The sequence below is a fragment of the Accipiter gentilis genome, chromosome 16 (genome assembly GCF_929443795.1).
Source record: "Accipiter gentilis chromosome 16, bAccGen1.1, whole genome shotgun sequence".
NCBI classification, from domain to species: Eukaryota; Metazoa; Chordata; class Aves; order Accipitriformes; family Accipitridae; genus Astur; species Astur gentilis.
The window spans coordinates 1,736,362-1,761,760 of NC_064895.1; the positions used below are offsets into that span (position 1 = coordinate 1,736,362).

The 25,399-nt window shown below is 42.5% G+C and overlaps 1 protein-coding gene across 7 annotated transcripts; it reads left to right on the forward strand.

Annotated features, from left to right (window-relative positions):
- The first annotated feature begins 783 nt into the window (after positions 1 to 783).
- On the forward strand, positions 784 to 24,087 carry LARP4 (La ribonucleoprotein 4). 7 transcript variants are annotated; one of them, XM_049818593.1, is made up of 17 exons: positions 784 to 942; positions 6,317 to 6,491; positions 6,690 to 6,837; positions 8,447 to 8,605; positions 8,937 to 9,012; positions 9,545 to 9,681; positions 10,461 to 10,564; positions 11,599 to 11,709; positions 12,096 to 12,149; positions 12,811 to 13,020; positions 13,517 to 13,620; positions 17,323 to 17,556; positions 18,359 to 18,407; positions 18,605 to 18,763; positions 19,332 to 19,453; positions 19,738 to 19,906; positions 20,136 to 24,087. In XM_049818593.1, the coding sequence occupies exons 2-17, from the start codon at positions 6,486 to 6,488 to the stop codon at positions 20,469 to 20,471; spliced, it is 2,178 nt and encodes a 725-aa protein (XP_049674550.1). In that variant the 5' UTR covers positions 784 to 942; positions 6,317 to 6,485; the 3' UTR covers positions 20,472 to 24,087. The 7 variants fall into 7 exon arrangements, with proteins under 7 accessions (XP_049674550.1, XP_049674553.1, XP_049674548.1 ...); XM_049818596.1 differs by having other exon boundaries at positions 6,693 to 6,837; XM_049818594.1 differs by lacking the exon at positions 784 to 942 and adding an exon at positions 3,250 to 3,318.
- The last annotated feature ends 1,312 nt before the right edge of the window (positions 24,088 to 25,399 follow it).

Genomic DNA, 25,399 nt, shown 5'->3' on the forward strand with positions numbered 1-25,399 from the left:
CTTTTCTCCAGAATATGACGGCCTAGCCTCACAAAGACGCTGCGGTGGATTTTTGCCCGTTCTATATCGGTGCTGTCTGGAGGAAATCCTGCGTCCTGTGACGTTTTTTCACGGGAGCGGAGGCCCCTCTCCTCTTCCCACCCGTTCCACGGCGGCCATAGGGTCTATAAGCGAGCTGGGGTGGGGGTGAAGGGGGTCCTGGGGGGGGGGCGGGTGTCGTCCTCGGGAATGTCGCCTGCCCTTGCCTCACCAAACCCACGGCCGTGTCCGTGGGTGCAGCTCGGGTGAGGCAAGGGAGGTGCGCGATCGTTGGCCTGTTCCGCAGTGACCCCTGCGGGCAGCCGAGGGACAGAACCGAAATGAGGAAAAATCGGGGGGAAAAGAAGGTCCGGCGGGGGCGAAGGCTGGGGGTGGGGGGGAGAGCCGGCTGGGCGTAGGATCCGCCTTCGGTTTCTGGAAGAAAAAAAAAGTATTTGGGGGTTCTTGAATTTTTAAACCCCCAAACCCTACAAATTGATAGAATCCGGCTCCTCCGGTCAGTTTCCCCGCCGTGCTCCGGCTGTGCGGGACAGCCCACTCCCTCCCGGGGGTGGGGGGGGTGGCGCCGGCTTCCCCCCCCCCCCCCCCGCGCAGTGGTACAGCCGCCGCGCCCCCTGGCGGCGTGGTCCCTCCTTCCCCGGCGCAAGGAATGGGCCGGGCCGGCGCCGCCCGTACCCCGGAAGCGCTCGACGTGCTCCGGAAGAGGCGGTGGACGGCGGAGGAGAGGGAGGGAAGGAGGGAGGGGGGCCGGGCCCTGGCGGCAGGAGCCGGAGCCGGAGGCGGAGCCCGAGCGTCCCCTTATCGTCGGCGCTGGCGCGGCCGCCGGCGGGCAGCGGGGAACGCGGCGGGGATCGCGGGCCCGCCGGCTTGGGCTCGGGAGGCAGGATGTTACTGTTCGTGGAGGTGAGGCGCGGCGGGGGCGGCGAGGGACCGGACCATGTGGCGGGGAGGCCGCGTTAACACGCCGCGCCGCGCCGCTCCGCTCCGCCGGCCGCGCCGCGCCGCGCCGGGGGGGAGGGGACGGGGCTGACACAGCAAATCCGGGGGCGGCGGCGGCGGCCGCGGGCCCCGGCGGGCGGGCGGTGGAGGGGGAGGGTTCGGCGCTCTGGAAGGTTCCGCCGGTGCCGTGGAAGGGCGGCGGGGTGAAAGGCACCGCGGTGACCTTCCGGGGGAGCCGCCGCACCGCGGCCTGCCGTGAAGGTTACGCGCGGCGCGGGATCTGGGCCGCCCCGCCAACCCCGCTCGGCGGCGGGCGGGCGGGACTCGCCGGGGCCTTCTGCGATCGGTGGCGGGGAGCGGAGCGGCCCCGGCTGTTGGTGGGGGGGGGGGCCGGCCCGGCCCGGCCTGGCTCGGCTCGGCTCCCCTCGGTCCCGCGGGGCTGCACGCCGACGCTTTCGACTGGGCCCGGGCGCGCTGGGAGCGGCCGGTTCGCGGTGTCTGCGTTAAATAACGTTAATTCGGTAGTGGCGGTTGATGGGGGGAGGGGGTGACTTATGGCAGCGGGGGGAGAAGGCTCCGCCGGCGGAGCGGCCCGGCCGTTTCTGAGCGCTGGGGGGGGGCGAGGAGCGCGGTGGGCCCGTCCCCTGGCGTGGAGGTGACCCGCGGGGGGGGCCGGCCGCGTCGGTGTGTCCGTCCGTGCGGCACACGGACGCTTCGCGGGGCGGACCGGGCCGGGCGGGGGGGGGAGCGGTGGGCAGCGTGTTGGCCCGGGCCGGCGCTTCACTTATTTACGGTGTTTTACGGGATTCGGTGAAGCAGTTTTCGGCATTTGCCGGACAAACCCAGACATCTGCGCTGCTGCTGCTTTAAACTTTGCGATAAGTTTTGTCCAGAAAGCACACAAAGCAAAGAGCTGCTGGGCTAATTAAGAAATGAGTGAGGGAAACCAGTCGACTGCTAGTGGTGTGTTCAGTTCAAGTGTGGTGATGGTCGTCATCTTTTACATGCATACTGCGGTTAAGAACCTCTAAATAAAAAGGTTTGGGAAACACCTTCTCTCTCTTAAACTAATTGACTCAGTTCTGAACTGAATGTTATCTGACTTGCACCGAGAGGAAAAAAAGATGTCATGAACACAGCGTGACAGGTCCTAAGAATTTGGTTTTACAGTATTTAACTTGAAGAGGAACTGTTCAAGCTAATTGGAGCTGCAGCCCGATGACTGCAGCCAGGAGCTGCAAGCAGCCAACCTCATCCGAGGCCGAGCATGGCAGAGAGGAGCTGAGCCTGCGAGACGGAGGTGGCCCCTCTGAGCAGCGGGCATGCGAGGCAGGTTCTGGAACCCGCAGCGGTGACATGGAGCGGTTGCGTTGTGGATGGGGCTCGGGCTGCTCAAAGGGAGCTGAGGCAAATCGGGAGCCCGCGAAGCCAGGCAGTGTGTGTCTGGGTGTTTAGTGAATCCTTTTAAAGCACAAACTTGACTTTGGTTGCTTTGTTTCATCTCCTCTTTTCTCTTCCGCTGGTAGTGTTGCGAGATAGTTTCTGCGATCTTCATTTAGGAAGCATCACTAATGTTTAATTTTGTGTTCCTGAAGACAGTCCAGACTTTCTGAAAGTGCCTTTTCACTGCCAGGACAGGGAACTTGAGCCCTTAACCAGGTGTTCTGAAATGCTGTGGTCGGATGCTTAGAAGCAGACAGCAGCTTTTATCTCAGGATTTTTAGGGTTTCCTGAAAAATAAGGTATAGAACAGGATTGTGTTAGAAGTCCTGAAGCTTTCGGGAGGATTAGCTGACTTGCTTTAGCTGTCAGCATTATATTTTAGACTTAGCCGAAGTGTGCCCGTGCTAATTGTGAATTGATTCCTTCACAGAATGCATGCTGGAATTCTGTTCTCTTTTAATATCTTTTAGCTCAAAAAACTTACTGCAGTGAAGGAATGGCGTCAGGCTTGTGCTATTTTTCATGCATTGATGTTTGGTGTAGGTCTTGTTTTTCACTTGCAGCCAGAACAAGCATGCTGTTAACAATTGATAATTAAGATATATTGGGAATATTATTAAACGTGTTGTGAAAAATGTAATTGATAATGGCTTGCTGTGCCTAATTCAATATATTAGTAATTTACGGGGAAAATTGAAATCTGTGCATTTCAGGTGGGTGAAACGCTGCCCTAATTGTTGCCAGCGATGTTTCCTAGCTAGAAAACCGGGACTGCGTGAAGCACTGAGTATTGCTGGCCCTCTTTTTTTAGCAGGTGAGGCTTCCTGCTTCCCTCTAGGCGACAAACCCCCCAAATTGTCCCTATTCACACAGAAGTGATGGACACCATTGATGCAGGTGAGGGTGGTACCATCTTCGTACGGCACAACTGTGTGTTTGCTTTCCTGAGGGACGAAGGAGGCACCCCTAGTTCTGGGGTGCTTGTACTGGCTAATAAAAAAACCCAAACAACAACATGCTGTGTTCAATGGAAGTAATTCTCTTGTAACCATTAAAGTTAATGTGTTTTAAGAATTACCTGGGACGTTCAGAGTACTGAACTGTTGTTACGTGATATTCTGCAGTCCGTTCCAAAGGAGTTCTGCATGTTGCTTCTGATTTGACAACAGCTTTCTCTTTTTTTTTTTTTTTTTGGTTTGCTTCACACCCTGGATAAGCTTTGAGAAGGTGACAGGTGATACACTGGCATGGGTCCGAGTCCACTGCAGAGGCGTATTTCCCTACCTGTCATGTCCCCCAGCCAGCGCAAGGCTTCTCTTTGCCCACCTCCCATAGGTTTGCTGACCTTCAGGGTTTTTTTCTCTCTCCTTACATTTCCACTTGTGGGAAATGTTTAGATTCTCAGCTCCCAAGTTGTTTTAAATTCTCATCTCAATTTTTCACTTAGATTCCCTCTTAGAGAGTCAGTCTGCTCTGGGAAATCTGTCACAAGCTCAGTGTTAAGAGTTTGGTTGCAGGATAATTTGAATTACTATTATAATAGAATGCTTTAAAAGAAACTGAGCGCTTTCATTTTTGTTGGCTTAATTTAATCTGTTAAATGTAATTTAGGCTGTTACAATAAGAAAAATATTCTTTGCATCCTTTCAAAATGAGATAGATGCTTCGATAGTAAATTTTGGGGAATTGCTTGAGGAGAATCTTTGATCCACATTTGCTAAAAGTAATGTAAACTAGAGGGAAGCTCTGCTGAGGACAGCTTTGTCAGCTCATTGATACCAGTGAGTGTTCCTAACCTTTGTAACTCTGTAAAGCTTTAACCTCATCATGAAAGTTCCCGATAGCAGCTGGGAGGATTGTTCTGCAGCCAATCAAATGGGCTCAGTATTTGTTAGCCTCAGTTAAATAAGCAAGACTTGATATTTTGGCCTTCTCTTCAGAAGAGCTGCTTGCCAGACTGGAGTGGCGCTGCTCCTGGAGCATAGCATGCTGTATTTTCAAAAAGCTTATGTAAATTAGGGACTTTTTATCCTCTCGGAGTCCGTGGTGTCTTGCTATTAAGATGCATGACATCAAGGCTGGGTCTTGCAGAATTGCATTACACGGCATTAAGTGTTTCTAGAACAAAGAGGAAGTAGCCCACGCTCTGTTTCAGGTGTATATTTCAGCCGTTGTATTAATAGGTACATTCATCACTTTATCAGCCTGAATCTATTTAGTTTCTTAGCGCTTTTCACTTGGACCTGTGATTTCTGAACTTCCGTGTTACCACGTGTGTCTTTTGGTATTTGTTAGAGTGAGTAACTTTATCTCCCATACTCAGCGTTGCTTTTTACTTCTGATCAGCTTCAGAAGTGTAGTGATCTCCCTAAAGTGTTTCGGTTCCACTTTATCATACTTATTCCTTAAAATTACTGTCAGCTTGAGCTAAATGCTGGCCTCAAAGACATAAGGTAGTGAGACAGTGTTTATTTTTATAAAATGATGAATCATCTCCTGGACGTGTCTTGTCTTTTTTGCTTTGATGAAAAGTAAATTCAAGGAAATGGGATCTGCTGGTTTTCAGTTCTTGAGCAGGTGCCCATGCTGACAGGTATGCTGCGTCACAGGAGTGACCAGCAGTTGAGCAGAGCTAAGTTTTGAACTTGCTGAACTACACTGACGGCAAGAGTACGTGGGTGCAACAGGTAACTGGGTTTTTCTTCTAATGTTGTTGTGTTGGAGAACTACTACTCTGAAAACTAAGAAGGGAAATGTATGTGTGTCCTTTCACACTGAACTATTTCTAGTTCTTCTTTCTGTTCCCAGCTATATTCTGCTAAGATGAACAAAAGGGGGAAAACTTCATTACTGTGTGGATTAAATCAGCTGTGCGTGGGGGATTTTGAATCTCAAAGAGGGCCTTGCAAAAATTGTCATCTTTGTTTTGCCTTCTCTTGTGGTTGTCTTGAACCTCTCCAGTATTTGGAGGCTTTTTGTTACTGAATTTGGGCTTGTCCTTGCAGCAAATAGCTTTGGAACTAGGTGTGACCTTGGCAAAGGAATTATCTCTAAAGCTATTGCAACTGTTTCCTTATCCTTTTGCTTTATGTTTGAGGCTTGGTAGTAAGCTGCTCCTTAATGTCAGAATCCAGGAGGCTGGCCTCTGAAATATCAAACTTCCTTATTTGTGAATTTGTGAGATACAAGCTAGGACTAGTGGCTTTGGCTTTTTAAATTCCAGCAAATGGTGGGAGTGGAGTGGACTGTCACTCAATGTCTGAAGGAACCTGTTTGGAGGAAGCTGTATTAGTTGCTCATAGGGTGTTAGGAATTCTTGGGAGGAGAATTTTTGCAAAAGCATAGTTTTCTTGTATATGTGGAAGGAGTTAGTTTTATCGGGGTAGAGTGAGAGCCATTACAATGCTTATCATCTGTGCTGTTGCTGGATTATTGGACTCCTTCCCCAAATGAGCAGCTCTCAGAAAGGGACCTTGGAGGGCACCATCTTGTGCTGTAGGAATAAGTGTTTATCTCTGTCAGGTTCCAGGTTGGAATCTGGCAGTTTTTCTTGTCTGTCTCACTGTTACCCTCTTCCTCTAATTATGGTCCTTGTTGCCCAGTCTCAAAGTGAGACAATCCTGTGCCCCCCTCCCAGCAGGCTGTGATGGTATGTATGTTTGTGTTGGCACTTCAAAACCTTTAATCTCTTTGGTTACAAATTTAAGGAAATTATTAGTGTACATTGATGTGTATAAGATGTAGGTAAACTCGTGGGGAAAGCAGGTAGTACTCAGGTAAGTTCACGAGGAATCCTGGCATAGTATAGGTGATGCTTGGTTAGTGTAGATATCACTAATTCAGTAAGTCATTAGTTTCTTCTCCTTGACATATGTTTTTTTACCTTCCTTTCTAGGAAGGGGTCTGGAGGAGGGAAAATTTCCCTTTCTGGTGAAAGGGGACTGGAGCATTATGACAGTCAAGTCTTTAAAAGCTTATGAGTTACCAGAGTCCTTGACGACTAACTGCTTCCTCTGCTGATATTGTCGGATGTCAATAAAGAGAGGTTGAAGGCAACACTTCTAATGGAGGTAGAAATGAAATACTTGGAAAATACCAAGGATTTTCCTGCTTTGATTAATGAAAAATCACATAGGTGCTTAATAGCTGGTTAGACACTTGAGATGTGGAACTCTATAGAAATCACTAAATTCACCTATATTGTCTGGCTTGACTTCTAAAGCATCTTTGGATTATTTTTCCTAATAAAAGTGTTCTGATCTCTTCAGCAGGTAACATCGAAAGGTGCTGGCTTAAACCCTAATGCAAAAGTGTGGCAAGAAGTACCCCAAGGGAGCGGTGAGGCTGTGCCACCGACAAATGGCGCAGAGCACTCATGGCAAGAAACAGCGGCTGCACAAGGGACTCATACCGAGGGTGAGACATTGCGGGCCTGTGTTTAAACACTAGCCGTGATATGTCCCTTGCTAGGTAGCGCTGACGGTTCTCTGTACAGAGTTCAGCAGTGAGAAGCAACCTCTTGCTCTTGTCCTTTGAGGTTGTTAGTGCTGATGTAGCAGCAAGTACGAAATGAACGTGAGAAAGCAGTAGACAGTTTATAGAGATTATAGGTCTGACCAGTGAGCTTTGGTTTAGGGATTCAGGGTGTCCAGAGCTGTGCTAGGACAGAATACTTCAGCAGGTAACAGGATCCAAGGTGCCCGGTGATGACTGAGTAACGCGCTAAGAGGGAAACAAGATGCTAAATGTGTAGAAATGGATTCATGACTTGTCTTGTTTGCCATTGCTGCACTTTAGTATACACTTGACCCTGTGAACAGGAATACAAGGTCTGAGGGCCACCTACAATCCTGGTAGATCACTGAGGTGCTTCCGAGAACTGTTAGACAGTAATGTTTGTGCTGGAGTAGGAACTGCAAAGCATTTATGGTTAGCTTCTTTCAGTTTAATCTGTATTCTTTTCAGTCCCCATTTTCCATCCTTACCACATGGTCAGTCCTGTTGCCTGGAATTAAATATTCAAAGGGTTTAACTCTTCTGACTTGCCTTAGTCTTGATATGAAGCCAATTGTATAGCTGAGGTTACTTAAATTACAGCAGAGGCCTGTTAATTAGGAAGCAGAAGATTCTCTGGAAAAAGGGGTTAGGAAAAGTTAGGGATACAGAAGGGAGGATTCAGTTTGTGCGGCCCTGTCAAAAGTTTCTGGTAAGTCAGCAGAAGTGAAGAGAGAATACTGAGTTTGTGCATTGGCTGACAAACTCATTTGTCTCTTCGTAACAAAATGAAGCAATCGTGGCAGCATAACACTGCTGGAAAGTTAAAGGCATTTTTTCCAAATGCATTGTTAGTGCTTTTTAAGCAATTTCTAATGTAAGTAGTTGAATAGTATCACTTCTCAAAGTATGTTTTTAGGGGATTCATTAGTATGGAAAAAATCTAGCAGAGGAGTTGATTTTTTTGAGACAATCTCCGCTGCCTGACTGTTGGATTAAACTGAAATTGCGTTTGTTTGTATCTCAGGCCGCTGTGGTGAAGACTAAGCTGAGGTGTCCTGAACAAGAGATTGGCCAATTTCAATGTCATTCCACTGTGTTTTATAACAATCGCTAGATGTTTCAGAGTCCATTTTATAAATAAGAATCATGTAATGCGTTGAAGTGATGTAATCTATTTTAGTGCTTTGGTTTTAGGAACCTCATTTAAGTATTTCAAATTTCAGGGGAAAAGCCTGGTTTTTAGATCCTCTGCCACTTTTGGGGATCTTACAGTTTCACAATCCTATTATTTAATTATCCCTGAGACCCTAGTTCAAACCAGAAGACCATTCCGAAATTGGAGGGGTAGAAAGTGCTATCCAATACAAAGTAGGTGCTGAAAGTCTAAGAAACATAGACTTAAGTCTAGACACTTCCAGTTACAGCATTCTTGAGTATTTGTTTTAATGTTGGTAGCCAAAACTTTTCAAATGGAAAATATTCTGAAGCTTACAGTAGGTTTTCTGTTAACGATGTGTTCTTTTGCCAGGTAACATAGAGATTTCAGAGGATAGCTGCAAGCAATATGAAGTGATGTATTCCCCGTCTTGTGAAGCCACAAGAAATGGCACAGGAGTTGATGAAGCATCTGCAAATGGAATTGTCCTAGCAACTGAAGATCTTGGATACCAAATCTATGAAGTGTCTGGTGAGTATTCAAGTTAGAATACCACTGTCAGTATCTGTAATCCTCTGAAGTCTGCTGCAGTTATGATGTGACTGAGTAGGAACTTTGAAATGTTCCATGTGTATTCAAGAAGATCCAAGCCAGCTATAGGACTTGGCCAAGTAGGTAAAAACTGTGGTATCCAAGCCATTTTGAGAATGTGTAGTATGGTGGTCATGTGACCTTCTCAGGTGACCTTCTCCTCTTGGTCTTACCCAGAGGGATTCATTCTTTTATTGTACAAGGAAATGTGTTCTTGCATTGTATTCTTACCGTGAAACTGAGATCTGATGCTGAATGTGGTAACTTCTAGGTGAAGGCAGCTCCACTGTGTCCACAGAAGACATTAGAGAATGTTTGAAAAAACAACTTGAATTCTGCTTCTCGCGGTACAGTACAGTTAACTTTGTATAAACCCTTTATTGAAATAATTGACAAATTTTTCCTTTTTTGGCTTGATATGCACTATCATCTTCATAAAAATGTTGGCTGTGAGAGAGTTGGTTGTGATATGAAACAAGATTTGCTGGAATGCGGTAGAAACCCGGTGGTACCTTTCAGCTGTTTCAGTCCTGCCTGTGCATCCTTGTCCTTTAATGAGAATTCAGTATGACTTCTGTGCTTCACAGTCGTAAGATGTTGGATAATTTAGCTGTGTATTGCCAGAAGAGGTCTCTTTGGCAAGATCCTTTTTGCAGATTAACATGCAGAGCGCTGTAACTTCCATTAAGTTTTTTTAGTTATCTTCTGCTTCGTGTTGATCTGCTAGGATTTTTTTCCAGGAGAGATCTGAGTATGTTTTGGCTAGTTAGCTCTGAATGGTATTGGTGAATATTTAAGCCCACAGTTAACCTGTTGTTTTGAGGCTTCTGTAAGTAAAATTCAGGATTTTTATAAAATAGTGAACTTATGTCTTTTTAGTGAGAATCTTTCAAAGGATCTCTACTTGATGTCTCAAATGGATAGTGATCAATTTGTTCCAATATGGACAATTGCCAACATGGAAGGTATTAAGAAGCTGACAACTGACATGGACCTTATCCTTGAAGTTTTGAGATGTAAGTCTGGGTGTTTGATGTCTGTATTAGTAGAACAGAGAATCCTTCCTTGCTTTAGAGAAATGTGTTAGTCTCTTAGCTGGTTATGGCATATTGTTCTGGTAAATGGTGTTGGGAACCTTGTTCTGCAGAGATGTTTGAATAAGTGGCTGTTCCAGAGTCCTGAATTCTAGTTATGCTTTATAATAATCTGCCTAAATCTGCCCTAGTGAGAGGCAGCTCTAAGGTACTGCTAGCAATGAAAGTCTTATTCTGGGAGTAAACCTAGTCTTCTGATTCAGTGCAGAAGTTTATTACAAATGATAAAACAAGAAAAAGCTTTTCAGAAAAAGTTAGCTAGAATTTTTTTAATATACTGTCCTGTGCTGATTCTGCACATGGCTTCTTGTGGAAACAGGTGTAAGTGAACTTTTAAAGCCTTTATTCTGACTTGATTTCCTTCCTCTTATTTGAACTTTTCCTATTAGGGCTCTGTCTAGGAATGTTTTTATATCCTCTTAGTTAAATTTGAGCTGGGAGTGAATTGAATTTGGGACCGAGCTTTTTAGATATCTGAGCTGTAGATGGAGGCAATGTCAGGCAAATGGCTAAAATGTACTGAACCTCTAACAGGCTATAGCTGATAAAACAGTTCTTTACCCTGAATTCAAGAAATCTGGTTTCTTAAACAGTCCACTGCATTTCTTTGTTACAAGTTGGATAATGGAGTTTAGTGCCACGGAGATGTTTTGCAGTGCACAATGTCCAATATTAAGCCAACTTTTGTATTATAATTTTAGCTTCTCCTATGGTACAAGTGGATGAGAGAGGGGAGAAAGTAAGACCAAACCACAAACGATGTATTATCATTCTCCGTGAGATCCCTGAAACAACACCTATAGAGGTAAATAAATAGAAAAGAAAGAAATAAAAGCCTGTTGATGTTTTTGGAAGGTATCTGCAACAGTGCTTCAGACAGCAGCAGGAAGTGTTGCTTAAAAGGTCAGCTGGTATTTAATTTGATTAAACACAGATATTTTTCTTGTAAACCACATTTCTGCTTGGATGTATTGTCAAAAAAGCCAAAGCAAATACTTGTTGTCATTGTTGTCCCTTCCCATTATTTACTAATGTATTAAAATGCTCTTAAGTAAACTTTTTTTCCACCAAAAATTGAGCTAGCTAGGCTTTTCTGGAAAGAAGTTTGAACTGGTTTCTTTTCAGATCCAAAAATAAAATTAGTCCGGGGCATAGCTTGGAATTCAGGCTGAATTTTTGTCACAGCAGTAACTTTACTTGAAGTCAGACGGTTGTTTTGGCAGCAAGAAATGTTACTAAACATTTCTCATTCATTGTGACCCAGTGTGAGCTGAGCTTATTATGTTCAGAGAAGGGAGGATAATAAAATTCCAACTGATATTTGGCTAACTGAATGATTTAGTTCTTTGTTTTTTAAAGTTGTAACACAGGGTGTTTGTCTACTAGCATTTTTAATTAGTTCTTTTAATGCAAACACTGAACAGCTGCTTTGCCCTCCCTTTAAAATCTGATTATTGCAAAGCTATTAGGTTGCCATGATGCTAGAAGTATTTGTTAGAATCATTCTTGTCTAGATGACTCTCCTGATCTAAAGCCACATTTTTGCTACCTCCTTAATAAAGAAATATCACCAGTTCTACACTGATCTTGTTGTTCTTACCAGATGGGCCTGCTACTTTTTATTTGGAGAGCTCAGTAGGCTGGACTAGTCTTCTTGGGTTCAGAAACAGGTAGAGGATAATTTGGTGTCTGGCAGACCTGTCAAGGGAATAAAAGAACATCCGTGGTCAAGGGAAAATTGCAGCCAAGGAGCTGGAGTGTAAACTTTTGTTGGTTGAATGTTCAATTTACAGCTTAGAGCTAGGTCCCCTTAACTGCCTGGCTTCTTCTCTCCCCTAGGAGGTTAAGGCTCTGTTTAAAAATGAAAACTGCCCCAAAGTGATAAGCTGTGAGTTTGCTCACAACAACAACTGGTACGTTACATTCCAGTCAGATACAGATGCGCAACAGGTAAGGCTGCCTTCAACTGTTAATGACATCTCAATTTTGTTATTAATACTTCCCCTGCTCAAGAGAATTGCATGCATGCTTCTGTAGCTAAAAGAAATGTTTGTTTACTGATCTCCCTTTTGTTATTTTAAGAGGTTATTAGCAAATTCTAGTTAACGGAGAAAAAAGTTGAGAGATTGTAAGGTTTTAACTCCCTTGTCTGCCTCTTGCCTCAGTACTCTCCAGCCATTACTGACATCTAGTATCCTGAATTTGAATTGTTAATGAATTTAGCTGGGCTAACAGGGAAGCGCATTGCTACGCATTCATGTTAAATTATGTAATGTCCTTTGAGGAGTACAATTTTATCAAGATACTCTTAATGTTAATCTTTTTTGTATCTGCAGGCATTCAAATACTTAAGGGAAGAAGTGAAAACCTTTCAGGGCAAGCCAGTAATGGTAAGGTTGCTTTACATGAGGTTTCTGTTTGAATTGAATTATGTATTGTTTTTATTTGAATGATAGTGTGTGTTTATGGGAGGAGGGGGGAACTAAGGAATTAGCAGTGGGATAGTTCATAACACTTGCTCTGTAGGCTGTTATAACTTGAATGAGGTCATGGGTAGCTTTGAAAAATTACAGTTCAGTGGCTGCTGGTTATTCACACTGCTGCTTCCCATGAGGTGTGAAATACATTCCTATTTCATCTTCCCTTCTCCAGTTTCCCCAGAATCTGGGTCTGCAGAACTTGGAGAGGGACTCTTGCCATCACGAGTCTGTAGCTTGAGGTAGCTGCTCTACAAATAAGGCTGAAGCAAGCTGTTTGTTCTGTGAGAGGAACTGTCAAAATTGGAGTCTGGACAGTTACTGCTGTAGAAAGTGGTGTTTTATCTTAAACTTGACAGATTCTCTAGCTAAAGCAATGTGTGCGTTCTTCCCTTTAGCACACTGTAAGAATGTAATCTGTATTGATTCTTATCGGAGTTTTTATTTGTAAGCAGTAATCAACCTACTTCCCCTTCACATCCCTTCTGTTACCTCTTCAGTAGTCAAGAAGGATTTCATTCTGCTTCTCCTCTTCTCCCAACTAATGTGTGTGATGTGATTTGATATCTTGCAGGCCAGGATAAAAGCCATCAACACATTTTTTGCTAAGAATGGTTACCGGGTAGTGGATTCCAGTGTCTATACTCAGCCAGTTCAAACACAAGCACAGTTTGCCTCACCACTGTTTATGCAGCCTGTATATAGTCCTCAGCAGTACTCTATTTACAGCATTGTGCCTCAGACATGGTCTCCAAATCCTGCACCTTACTTTGAAACACCACTGGTAAGTAACAGCTGATGAAAATGAGAGGAGCTAGCCCAAAACAACAGGAATAATTTGGTTTACAAATCACTACGGTTAGTGGGCTTTTCAGCTGTAGAATGCACAGGTTTTCTAGCCAGATCCCTCCATTTTATGATACTTCATGTTATGTCATGCACCTGATGAAGCAACAGTGTCAGAGAAGCTGCATGTCTTGCCATGGGCTGCCATTTATTTCAAGAAATTTTGGTGTGAAATTCCATTATCCAGTAGCTAGTGTTACTGGAAGAGCTTTGTAGCTCTTGCAGGAACAGGAGGACTCTGATGCTGAAGTAGACATGCAGACTGTTAACCTGGTGGGGTTTTTGCTTTAGTAGTAAGTTTACAACGTACTAGATACGGTAGCCTAGTGTAAAAGTACAAATGAACTAGATGAATAACTGCTGAAGCTGATCTCATAAAACTGCAAACGTTTTTCTTTTTAGTTCAGCCATTGAGACTGTTCTGTCTGTTGCAGGCCCCCTTTCCTAACGGTGGATTTGTGAATGGCTTTAATACACCAGGATCATATAAAACAAATGCTGCTTCTTTGAGTATAGGTCGCCCATTCCATAGAAATCGGTAAGATAGCTCTGTCAGATGTTTGCTCTCTGAGAACTTACAGTTTTGAGATCCTGAAACATTCCTCGCACTTGTAAAATGCAGTGCCTTCTGATGGGACTAGGTTACTTATTTTGTTTATGGAGTATGTGTGACGTTTTTCAACTTGATTTATAAAATAAAATTAAAATCGAGGTGGCAGCTTAAGATCCTAAAATAGTGGACAGATGTGCTGGAGAGAGCAAAGGTAACTCCTTTAAAAGCCTCAGAGGAATTTCTGCAGACAAATAAACAACTTCCTCGTAAGGTAATACTTCTAATTATGTTTGTTACACGCAGATTATAAACTCCTGCAGCACAAACGTAAGCTTTTCCTGTTGTGTGATTAGTCTTGCAAAGCGCCATTCAGTTTATGCAGCTGAGAGTTGCATGCCCTGACTGCTGTATGCTAAAACTGCTTGATGCTGAGTCTGTTACTATAATTTATTTGCTTTATCCCCATCTTTCCTGATAACTGTGAGGGTTCAGCTCAGATATAAACACTGGGGAGGAGGAAACAGCTTTGTATTTGCTGGAACAGTACTCTGTAAATACAATGGTGTAGTAATCTGTTTGTGTGGGTGGAAATTGTTTTATTTGCAAGCTCTTTCACTGTATTCAGCATGCGGGTGGTAGCATGGGAATTGCTTTTTATATTGTTTGAGAAATCGGTTGACAACTGCCAGTACCATAAGTGGTTTTGTGATGCAGTTAAGGTTTGTGGCTGCTGGCAGAAGGTGAACTTCAGAATTTGGTCTGCGGTGACTCAGCAGAGTCTTAATACAGGCTGTGAAACTGGTAGAATGACTCTGCTTGGAAGACAGGGCAGCTGATTCAGTTGCAGCTGCTCAGCTCCCAACTAAGTTCTATTTATAAAGGTTTGTTTGGGGTTTTTTGCCTTAAATTGTGCCCAAACTCAAAGCCAGTGAAACTCTTACATACATGGATCCTTTCAGAAGTATGGATGCTGAAACTGTACAAGAATTGTATGTACCCAGATACTAACATCTTGAAATGCCCACATGTTCACTGCTGCCTTGTAGATCACATCTGTATAATCCTTAAGTTAAAACTCTTCAGTTACGTTAAGACTTTCATTTGTAAAACTTCAGTCATTGTGAAGTTACAGCTTTAGGGTCAAGTGTGTACAGGTTCTGCTGGTCTGTCTTGGTTGTCTTATCTTTCCTGCCAATCTTGCTCAGCCTTTGTGCTAGTACAAAGCTCTGTTTTTGTGGTAATAAATCTTCATATTCTGGCAGCAGAGATTAGTTATGCTTCAGCAGGATTCCTTTGCAAATAGGAGACTGCTAAGGTAACAGCAAGGTAGAGCCTTGAAGGTTTGGCCCAGTGATGATCAAGTATCGCGCTAAGAGAGAACAGGTCCAACAGTCGATTGTCTGGGCAGCCTGCACTTCATGCTTTTCCTCCTTTTTGCTCTCTCACATCATCTCTCCTTCTCTCTGCTTTTTTTTTTTTTCCCCCTTATCTTTCCTTGTCTTTTCTGCTTTGCTCTTCTGCCCAGACAAGATTGTGGCCTTCTCAATGACGGGTAAGATTATGAGATCTGAGGGCTGAATAACGACTCGAGAATCTTCCATTTTAAGAATGAATTGAACAAAATGGAAGAATTTACTTAGTTTCCCTCCTCCTCTTCTCTATGGTCTTTGCTGATGGAAAACTTAACCTTCCTGGGGCCTTAAGAGTGGTTCTTAATGCTTCTTGAAGTTGTGAAGTATGAATTAATCTTTGTTCAGCATATCTTCTCTTGAACTGCAGAAGAGCTCATTTGGAGATGTTCATCCAGCTGCTGCTTTTGGGTTTCTGTCCTGGCTCATTAAACTTGCTATGTTTTGTCATGCAGGCAGTTAATAGTTAAGTATTGGATTTTTCTCTGTAGCTAAACATTTGTTTAAGCCCGTGATATTTATTTTGCCCTGATTTGTTGCAACATCCTTGTGGGAAAGGAAGATTGAGTCTTTATAACAGAGAATTGTCAGTGCTAATATTGGTTAAATTGATATTTTTCTATCCAGCCACCTAAAAGGTAACTTAAAATGTCTTTGGTAAAGCAGATTAATTTGAGCACTCAAAATTAGGCTATTAAAAGGTGATTTTTGTTCTGCATTCTGGTTACGTATGAAATGCTGCAAAACTCCCAGCTGTTAATTGCAAGGCTATGGAGAAGTCGGTCAGATAGTGGTGGAGTTGATTTTTGAAACATCACAGGACAACGGCCAAGCAGAGGGAGGAATCTGCTGCAGCCACATCACTTACTGCTGTTCTGATTTAGTGCTAACAAATGATAATTTGTCATTTGTTAAATTCTCCTATTTTGCTTTCTTTTCCTCCCAACGTAAGTTCCCTGGCCAAGTGGGAGAGAACAAGTTTATTGCTGGAAGCTGGAAGGAAAGTACCTCTTTGTTGGGCAGTCTAGGGTCTGTGGCATCCACAACATGCCTTTCCATATTTGCTTAGCTTAGAGGAACCAAAAGCTGCATGATTTATGGTCTGTTGAAAGAAAGGACCCTTTTTCAGGCTGCAGGCTGCTCCTTGATTACTTTGTAAGAGATCATGTCGTTAAGTTAACTTCTCTTCCCAGACAGGAATCATACTTTGGCTGGCAGTGGGACAATTTCTTCTGATTGCATGGAATGTTATAATGAGATTGTGTAAAAGCAATAAGCATGCAAAAATCCTCATTCTGTCCTTAAATTATGAGATGTGCACGGTTTACCAGAGGAGAAAGATAGAGTTTAAGGTCCTTGCCTTGCTTGCTGAAACTGGTTGGCACCGTGTGGAAAAGACAGCGAGGTGCAGAAGTGGAAAATAGTCTAAGGCACCTGAATGCTGCTTCAGAAAACTGTTCCATGTTATGGCAGGTCAGAGTTTTTCTGGGTAATTCTGCATTTAAGACCCTGAGCCTTAACTTGCAGAAACACTGAGCCTGCACAGCTGCATCTGTGTTCAAAGGAAGTACAGCTTTAAGGCTGAATAATCAATAACTGATTAAAATGTCTGTGGTATTGTAAACTGCAGAGTCAGTGCTGTGGGTGTTTGGTAACAGGAACAGAGAGACTAAGATCCTGACTTTTCAAGCTCCTGGGGAGATGGGCTCTCAGTTACCCTAGCCTCTTCTCCCCTGTTCTCTTCAGCCTATTTAGTTGTCATCTACTCCTGGCTTCTTGTTTCAGTTCAGTTTTTTTGCTTGTGGCCAGATCAGTTTGTTCCTCAGGCTTGGCTTATTTTTCCAGATCACTTTCCAATGCCTCCCCCTGCCTGTGCTGCGGGCCCAGACAAATGAAGAATCCCTCTTTGGGTTCTTCTGGCTCTTCTACCACCCCTAGATTTTGGGTATTTTTTTGTTGTTGTTGATTGAGGGTGTTTGGGGCAGGGTTTCCCCCTTTGGTATCTGTTGGGCAGTGATCTCAATGTTTTCTTCAAATGGCAACACTTGACAGGGGAGGAGGTTGCAAGAAAACTGTAACAAAAGGAATAGATGAAGGTAAGGAAGAAAGATTTCTTTGTTCTTGACAAATGCATGTAGGAAACAACTTCTCCGATGGAGTTCCAATACTTCCTGACCTCCTCCTTTCTTGTCAGCTACGAATTAACTGTAGTTGGTGGTAGTTTTTCCTCTTGTCCTTTAAACTCTGGATTACACAGCTGCCACTCTGTGTCCTGCAGTGTGAAGCCTCACTTCCGATCCTCTAACAGCTCAGAACACGCTGTGGAGGGTCCAGCTGCCGTCAGTACCATGCCAATGGGGGATGGACCACTGAACAGAACCAACTCAAGGAATTTTGTTATGGAGCGGCATAACAGTACGTTAACTGGGCACCAAGACCAAGGTTATTCCCAGAAGGATTCTCCTACCGCACAGATGGAGCAGAACGGCGATTATGGCATTGGCAGGGGCAGGTAAAGAACTGTGTGTACTACTCTTTGCAGTAACACAACAATGCAGTTGGAATGTAGTGTTGGAGGCTCAAATGACTTGTGTGAGCCAAGGATCATCAACCACTGGCACAACATACCTTTCTATAAAGACTTACCAGGAGAAAACTGACATTTAAATAAACCAGGTGTGATAAATACTTAACTGGAAGCATGAATGCTTCCTGCTTGACTGTACAGCTATTAGTTATTCTGACAAACACCTTGCAGTAAGATAGCGAGGGGTCTTTATCTCAATAACTGCCCGGTTTGTCCCCAGAATTAAAAGAGTTACTGAAGTAAAATTGGTATTTGTATTGCTGTAAATAATAAGCAAATCCCCGGATGTGGAATTTGATGCTCCTAAACATTGTAAGAAAACTGGTTTTATCTTTTATCTTAATTCAGGTTTTGGACACTTAAAAATAAGTGACCAAGACAGATATGTGAGAAATCAGATGAATAAGTTTATTACTATAGAATTATAGGATACTATTCTATAATATTATAGTCTAATTGTCACTGTGCTTATTCAGATACAATGCTCTAGGGTACCTCCTCCACGGGGAGAGAAAAGAGAAATTGTTTCCCGTATTGGCTATGTTCCAAGAGTGTAAGAGCTTTGACCCCTCCTGAAGATGGAGAACGTCCCAGAACTGTATCTTGAGAAACATCAGTAGGCTGCTGCAAATCCCCTGCCACAGGCTTCTCTTTGTGCAGATGAGTGCGCGCTTCAGCTAGATGAATGCACTTACTGACTTTTTTTTTTTCTCTCTTTCCTTTAAAGGAGGAACATTTTCAGAGGTCGGAGGAGACGAGAAGATGACCGGGTTTCAGTAAGTTCCGCTTCCCTTATTGCAAGGAGTTGCACAAAGTGCAATGTGTTGGCTTTGCGTTTGAAGGAATGGCATAGTCCTTAACTTCTCAGATTACATTGTGGGTATTGAGTGTTTCTAGGAAATTCCCTGACACTTGCTCAATGCTTTTAATGCTAGGTATTATGGCGCTATTAATGGGTATTTTCCTTCTCTAGAGACCTCAGCCTTCAGCAGAAACAAAGACTCAGACACCAAAGTTTGACTTGCTAGCATCAAATTTCCCACCTTTGCCTGGCAGCACAGCAAAAGTTCCAGGGGAGCCTGTGCTGGAGAGCAGAATGTCCGATATCGTTAAAGGAGTCTGCAAAGAAAAGGTACCCGCTCTTGTCTCTGGCACGCACGCTCTAGTATGCGTATGCTGTGTCTCCCTTCTTAAATAATCCATTTATGTTAGAGCTGCACATTAGAATGCTTTAAGCCCAAACATCATACTGTCTTTGTTAATATAATAGTGCATTTTCTGTCTGTTCTTGGGTTTCCTTGGGTTTTTGCAGGTATTTAGCTGAAGCTTCTGTAATTACACTATTGTAAACTCAGTACTGTTTTGGAATAAAGCAGGCAAATGAGGAGTGTTTGCTGTTGAACAGTTTGTGTGTAGTGTAGGCAAGGGCTGTTTCCAGATGAGTCTGTTACTTGAGCTGGTGGGACTAAAAGCATTGATAATCTGGGTTATACAACCTTTTTATCTGCTATTTGTTTTGCCCATATAAAGGGTGATTGCTTTAGAGGCAATGCTCCAAAAGAAGTAGAATCCCTATAATCGGAACTTGAACAGCCTTTGGAAGTACCTCACTTCTCAGATGTCTTGAACTGGCATGTTGAGAAGCAATTTAAGCACATCTGCAATCTTTCCGTATTTTGCAACTTATGCTTTCTGTACAGGAAAGCAAAGATTTGCTGCCCAGCTGCCCAGCTCCTGCTCAGGAAGAACAGACGCACAGCACTGTCCAACAGCCTGTGACAAGTGTGAGTTCGCCAAGTCAGACTGAAGCTGTGGTGTTAAGGTATGCAGATTATTTGAGTTGAGAATATTAAAATTTGTGTGGCCTAGCAAAGACCCTAGCCAGTGTCCGGCAAGGTGGCAGTAATGTTTGTTGTCTTTTCTCTGTCCATGGTAGGCCACTTCTCAAGAGGCCACTAGATGGAAATAACAAATTGTGGTGGTAATGGCTGTACCAATCTGTTCTGCAAAAAAACGCAGTCGTGACTTCAGAGAAAGAAAATACTTTCTCAAATGTTAATTTCTGTGTTAGTAGGTTTTAATGTTAAATTGTTCTTGATTCAACAGCACAGTTCAGCCAGACAGCAAACCAGAAGAAGTGTCTGCTCAGAAAGATGTTACGAGCCATGCTTCCCCACCGGTGTCTGTCTCTCCCGTCAGTGCTGCAAAGCCACCAAGGACAAATACCACTTCACCTTCTGCTAACGCAAGTGCAGCTCCTGCTTTGTTGATGCAGGTAAGGCCCAGAGCAGGGACTGGGTGGGGAGCATGGCGGGGGCTTTCTCTTGGATGTGCTAATGTAGCACCTGGGACCTTCTTTTGTGCAGTTTGCCACAGCTGTGGTGTAATCGCTCACTGTACGTGTTCTTGCTGTTGTGCTTTGACATTGTGCTTGGGATAGTCTGGAGGAGCATAGCGTGATTATTCTGGTATGTAAACCTTGCTCTTCTCCCTTGGTCCCAAAGGAGCCACGCAAGCTAAGTTATGCTGAAGTTTGCCAGAAGCCCCCAAAGGAGCCTCCTCCAGTTCCTGTGCAGCCTCTTAGGGAACATCGCACTAACATAGTTCCCCCTGCCAAAAATGAAGAAAATGGCACACCTGAGAAGGCTTCGGAGAAGGCTCATGACAAGGTTGAAGGTCGAATGAAGGATTATTCTGGGTTCCGAGGCAACGGGCCTCCCAGGGGAGCTGCTGGGAAAATCAGGGAACAGAGGCGCCAATTTGGACGCAGATCATCGCCTCAGGGAGCACCTCGACGTATTGGCAAGGAGCAGTATGTGCCACCCCGGTCACCAAAGTAACACTTGTCCAGCCAATTATTCTCTATTTAATTTGAGCTGTGGACTAATAAATAAGCAGCAAAGGAGACTGTGAGAAAGAAGTATTCATGAAGGGGAATACTGAACTGGAGCGTGGCTTGTGTGGAGAAGTTGTGGAGGGTCCCAAAATTCATCTCTAAAAGTGATTTCACAAATGCTGGAGGATTCCAATCAATATAAATATAGAGATTATAATTTTTGTATTTTTGTTTTTAATTTGCAGAGGGTTTCCTGCTTGAAATCAGTTTTGGGGTTGTGAAACTAGCATTTTGTCAAAGTGAAAGAGTATGAATTGACAAATTAACCTGTCCCTCAGTGTAGGAGGAAAAGGATAAGAGAATATTATTTTTGAAAAATGAGCATTTCTGTAAAATTAGAACTTTTTTTAACCTATTTAACATTTGGCTTGTCGGATGATGTGTCTGCCATTGATGGCCTTGCATTGCAGAGCACGTCTGCAGCTGAGGTGCTTGGTCGGTGTGAGTGGAATGAGTGCAGCCAGATACTGTTGTCATGACTTAGTCACTGATGATAAGAACTGAATGTACTACTGTAGTAAACTTTGTGTTTCCAGCTTGAAGTATAGTCTTTTGACCTTACTAATAATTCATTCAGCAAGCTTTTTAAACTATTAATTTTTACAGGATACTGGATTGTAGATCAGAGCATATGGACAGCAGAAATTGTCATCTAGATGCAATTGGAAGGAGGCAGAAGGGAGCACGTCAGAATTTTTAATTTGCCCTTTTTCCTTGCCTCCTTTTGAGGGCAACTTCTTAGGTTTGGGTTTGTTTTGTTTTGTTTTTTTTTTTTTTTCTTGCTTGTTACTTTCTCTAATCTCTTTATTACAGACTTTTGTGCATTTATCTTGGTATGTTTTCCTGAGGCAGGCAGGCCCAGTATAGGATTGATGGGTAGCTACACAGTACTTGATGTTAGCTTCACAAGTACAGAGCCTGGAATTCCAGTTGCAGATAATGGAATTCTGCCTTGCAGATGGGAACTCTGGGCACGGAGTTCTGCGTGCCCCACCAGGGTTAAACTGATGTCTCTTTGAATGGCTAGCAAATCAGAGACGTGACTGGGTTTTCTATATACTGACCTATCTTTGTGTTCTGGAGTAGGGTATTGGATGCTGTTTACTAGAAATCAGGGTTTATATGTACTGGGAACTCATTGTTTACAGCTGATGTAGTAGCAACTGACTTTTTTTAACTGTTTAAAGTGGAACTAAAGGTAAGGAGTTAAACAAAACCCCTCATGTTCAGAGTAGCTACTTGAAAGGTAGCATCTTGCCTAGCTGTATGCTGACTAAAGTTGCAACGCTGTTGTGTAGTAAGTGGTTAAGTTTAAAGGTGATTACAATAATGACCGAAATAGGAAAATTCAGTGCATTAATCTGCCAAAATCAGCATGCCAGGGTTCAAAGTTCTGTATAAAGTGTTAGGGAAAAGTAGCTTCCAGCAGTAAGAATCACACTTTTTTTTTTTCTTTTTTTAGTGAATAGGAAGTGTACAAATTTAAAGTCGTAAGTTGTGAACACTGGAAAACTCAATTGTGATATATACCGTAAACATCTTAGTAATATATGCTAGTGTTGCCATTAGAATGAATGTAAGTGGCAGTTAAAATAACTGTGAAAATTTTCATCTTCTGATTTCTTAGCCAGATAACCCTTGGCGACTTCTTACTCGGTAGGCATTCTCTATCAACTGCTTTGATAACACTCATATCTATTTTTATAAATATATATATAAAGCCAGAGTTGTCATTTCTCTAACTTATTATTCAGCTTGGCAATTGCTTTGATTTGATTCATAACACAATATAATGTATTTATGCAGTTAACTGTTCATTTCTACGCATGTTATATATATACATATATATATATAAAAAAAAAAACCAAAATCATTATTCACTTTTAAACTACCTGTACTGGGTTTGGGAGGTTTTTTTTAATTTAGTAAAAAAAATCGTTGATCACATCTACAGTTTAGGGATGCTTACAGAACCCTTCTCCGTTTATTTCGATAATGCTACATTTGTTGGAATGATAGAGAAGTTTAAATATTTAAAAGTGTTAAAGTTCTGAAATGCAATGAATGCAAAGTTAACTTTTAATCATTTTAAAGGCTATAAACAATTACTGCAGTCAAACTGGAAAAAACTAACCTGTATGATAGTCACAGATATTTAGGATAGATGTGCACTGTCATTGCAAAGTTGAATAATTGTTGGGATGCCAATAGCTGCTGTAAGCTGTTTGCTGTTCAGAGGAAGAGTTATTTGGGAAGAGGCTTGTGCAGATGTTGATCTATGGCCTCTGAGGTGAAGGCGGAGTGCTAATTCTGATCCATGCAGGCATCTGCTTTCAGTGCAGTGCATAACCTTGTAGTGCTGAAAGTATCTGAATTTTTAACAGTTGTGAAATGTAACTTCTTCATTTATTAGATGTGGAAAAAAAATTAACTGCAGTTCAATCTTTCTTGTAAAGTGATTGGAAAAACTTGACCATGGAAAGGATGCTTTGTATGTTCTGGATGTGCATTTTCCAGCAGCAGATTATGGCTCTTGTACAGTGTATGCAAATAAGTCTGTAAACCTGTTGGCTTTTTCCAGCATATTCAAACTTTTATCAGATTAGGGCACTGAGAATTATTTATTTAATACCTGCGTGCAAGGATTTAACATTAGCATTTCCCTTCTTCCCCCTCCCCCACTGACATTTATAACTGTGGTTTTGTTTTTTTTTTTTCCTTTCTGTTCTTTTTTGGGGGGGGGGGGAGATAATCAAGTAAATATAAAGGCTGTGAAAACCATAGTTTTGTGTGCAAGTTCTCCTGCAGTACTTGTATTGCATGGCAAACATCTAACTTAGACAGGCTAGCTGCTACATTCTCATCCCCGTAATGGACTCAGGCAAGCTATTGTGTCTTTACCCACCAAGTTTGCCTGTTCTGACAGACTGGGAAAAATGGGGACAAAGCGATCGTTTGGGAGCCAGACTCACTGCTGGTACAGCTCATTGATTTCATTGGAGCTGTATCATTTTATCAGCAGAGGTGAAACTGTCCCTTGTTCAACAGTGATGTTCAGTGTGCACTTGAAGTGACAAATAACAGTTCTCCGTGGTTCCTTCTTGGTAGCTTACCACATGATGTAAAGACAAATTTTCCTACTCTGCTGATATTAAATACCAGAAGGTGCAAATCACATGTAACTTTCAGTTTTATGAACTGTGACTTGTTTTCAGAATTGTTGACTTTTGTTAGCTACAGAAGTATACTTCCCCAGTTAAGTTCTTTTCCAAATTATTGTGCATGGAAAAGATTGGGCCACTCTCTTGTACTTCTGCTGGGGAGTGAAAAGAGAAGTAATTATTTGCATGTGATAGTAAAATTAAAAGTGCAAAAAGTTTTTTCTTTTGATTTCTAAAATTAAGTTAGTTTTATAGTATCTTACATTCCTGCTATCTTTTTTTTTTTTTTTTTTTTTTAAAAAAAAGTTAGCCTGGCACAGTATGATGGTGCAGTTTTAGCAGTAGGTTTAAAAAAAAAAAAAAAAAGGAAGAAAAAAAAAAAGTAACCCACTCTATTAACCAGAAGAGAAAGATGATACTGTGGCAGATCAGTAGCAAATAAGTGACTTAATCAATGCTTTACTGTAGTTAAATAGCTATGGCCTTACTACTTTGTCAATATCAGCTTAATTGTCTTGAAAATGTCCGCTATTTTTACTGTTACCCAAGTGAATGTTCACCTGGGTTAAAATATCTGGTATGTACAGATGATATTTTAAATTTGTAAAATGCGCCATTGTATTACAGACGATGCAACAGAAATGCACTTCGGGGGGAAATTGCTTCTGATAAGTTTTTTTGTAAATCCTTGATTACTACAGATATGCAATAGAATTTTTGTTTCTAATTTTGATATTTCCTTCTGAAACATAAGATTGTTGCCATTAATCGGAATGATTTATCATGCTCTTCTTTGTGTGTATATATTACATATAGTCTGAGCTTCCTTTAGGATGGTACATAATTTTGGTTTGTTGTAGTATTTTAGTTGGCTCTTCTCTTAAGTGCCCTTAGCATAGGCACTTCAAGAGGTTAACTGAGTCTGGTTTTAATGTACAGTTGGGAGGACTTGAAATGGAGTTAAAGCAACTTATTTCTGAAAAATCCATCTGCAAACTAACCTGTAACAACTTTAAAATTTTATATTTAAGAACCAGAGGTTTATTTTTATGGAGCTTCAGTTATGGATACAGTTTCCAAAAATGCAACTTCAAATGTAAACAGACTGTGCATAAATGGGTTTTGTTCTAATTTTTATAGAATACAAAATATTCAGATAATATATTGAGCTCAAGTTACTACAGACATCTTGTTCCTCCCGGATGAATCCAGCTTCCCCTTGGCATTTATGATCTCTCTTCAAAGTGGTAGGGCTTCAGTGAAAGGAGAAAAAAGCAACCTATCTGGCTTCTATACTTTGTCTGTTCTGGTATATTCCTGTTGTCAAAACTGTTCAAAACAAAATTTGTGTAAAGTAGGTTCATGCTTTAAATGTTAAAATGATAATACATGTATTTGTATTTGTTTTTGACATTGCCAAGGTGCTATGGGAAATTGAAATAACAGTTAGAAAAATAAAGCTGATTTAAAAGGAAAAAAAAAAACCCAACAAAAAAACCCCCCACCACAACCCCCCAAGCTCTTAATTGCATGCGTTGCTGTTGTGATGTTGAACTGGCTCTCTTCTTTTCCTCTAGATACCTCAAATTGTCCTTATCCAGGGTGCAAGCACTGTAGCAAATATTCATTGTTCTACCGTGACCCTGACCTTTGGGGTTTTGCCCCCACTGTTGCCCACTCTAATGGATGGAGTTCACTAGAGCTGTGGGTG

Coding starts and splice junctions, on each gene's coding strand:
- LARP4 (XM_049818591.1), top strand. Junction 9,682..10,460: donor TATCCTTGAAGTTTTGAGAT/GTAAGTCTGGGT, acceptor TTATAATTTTAG/CTTCTCCTATGGTACAAGTG. Junction 12,150..12,810: donor TTCAGGGCAAGCCAGTAATG/GTAAGGTTGCTT, acceptor GATATCTTGCAG/GCCAGGATAAAAGCCATCAA.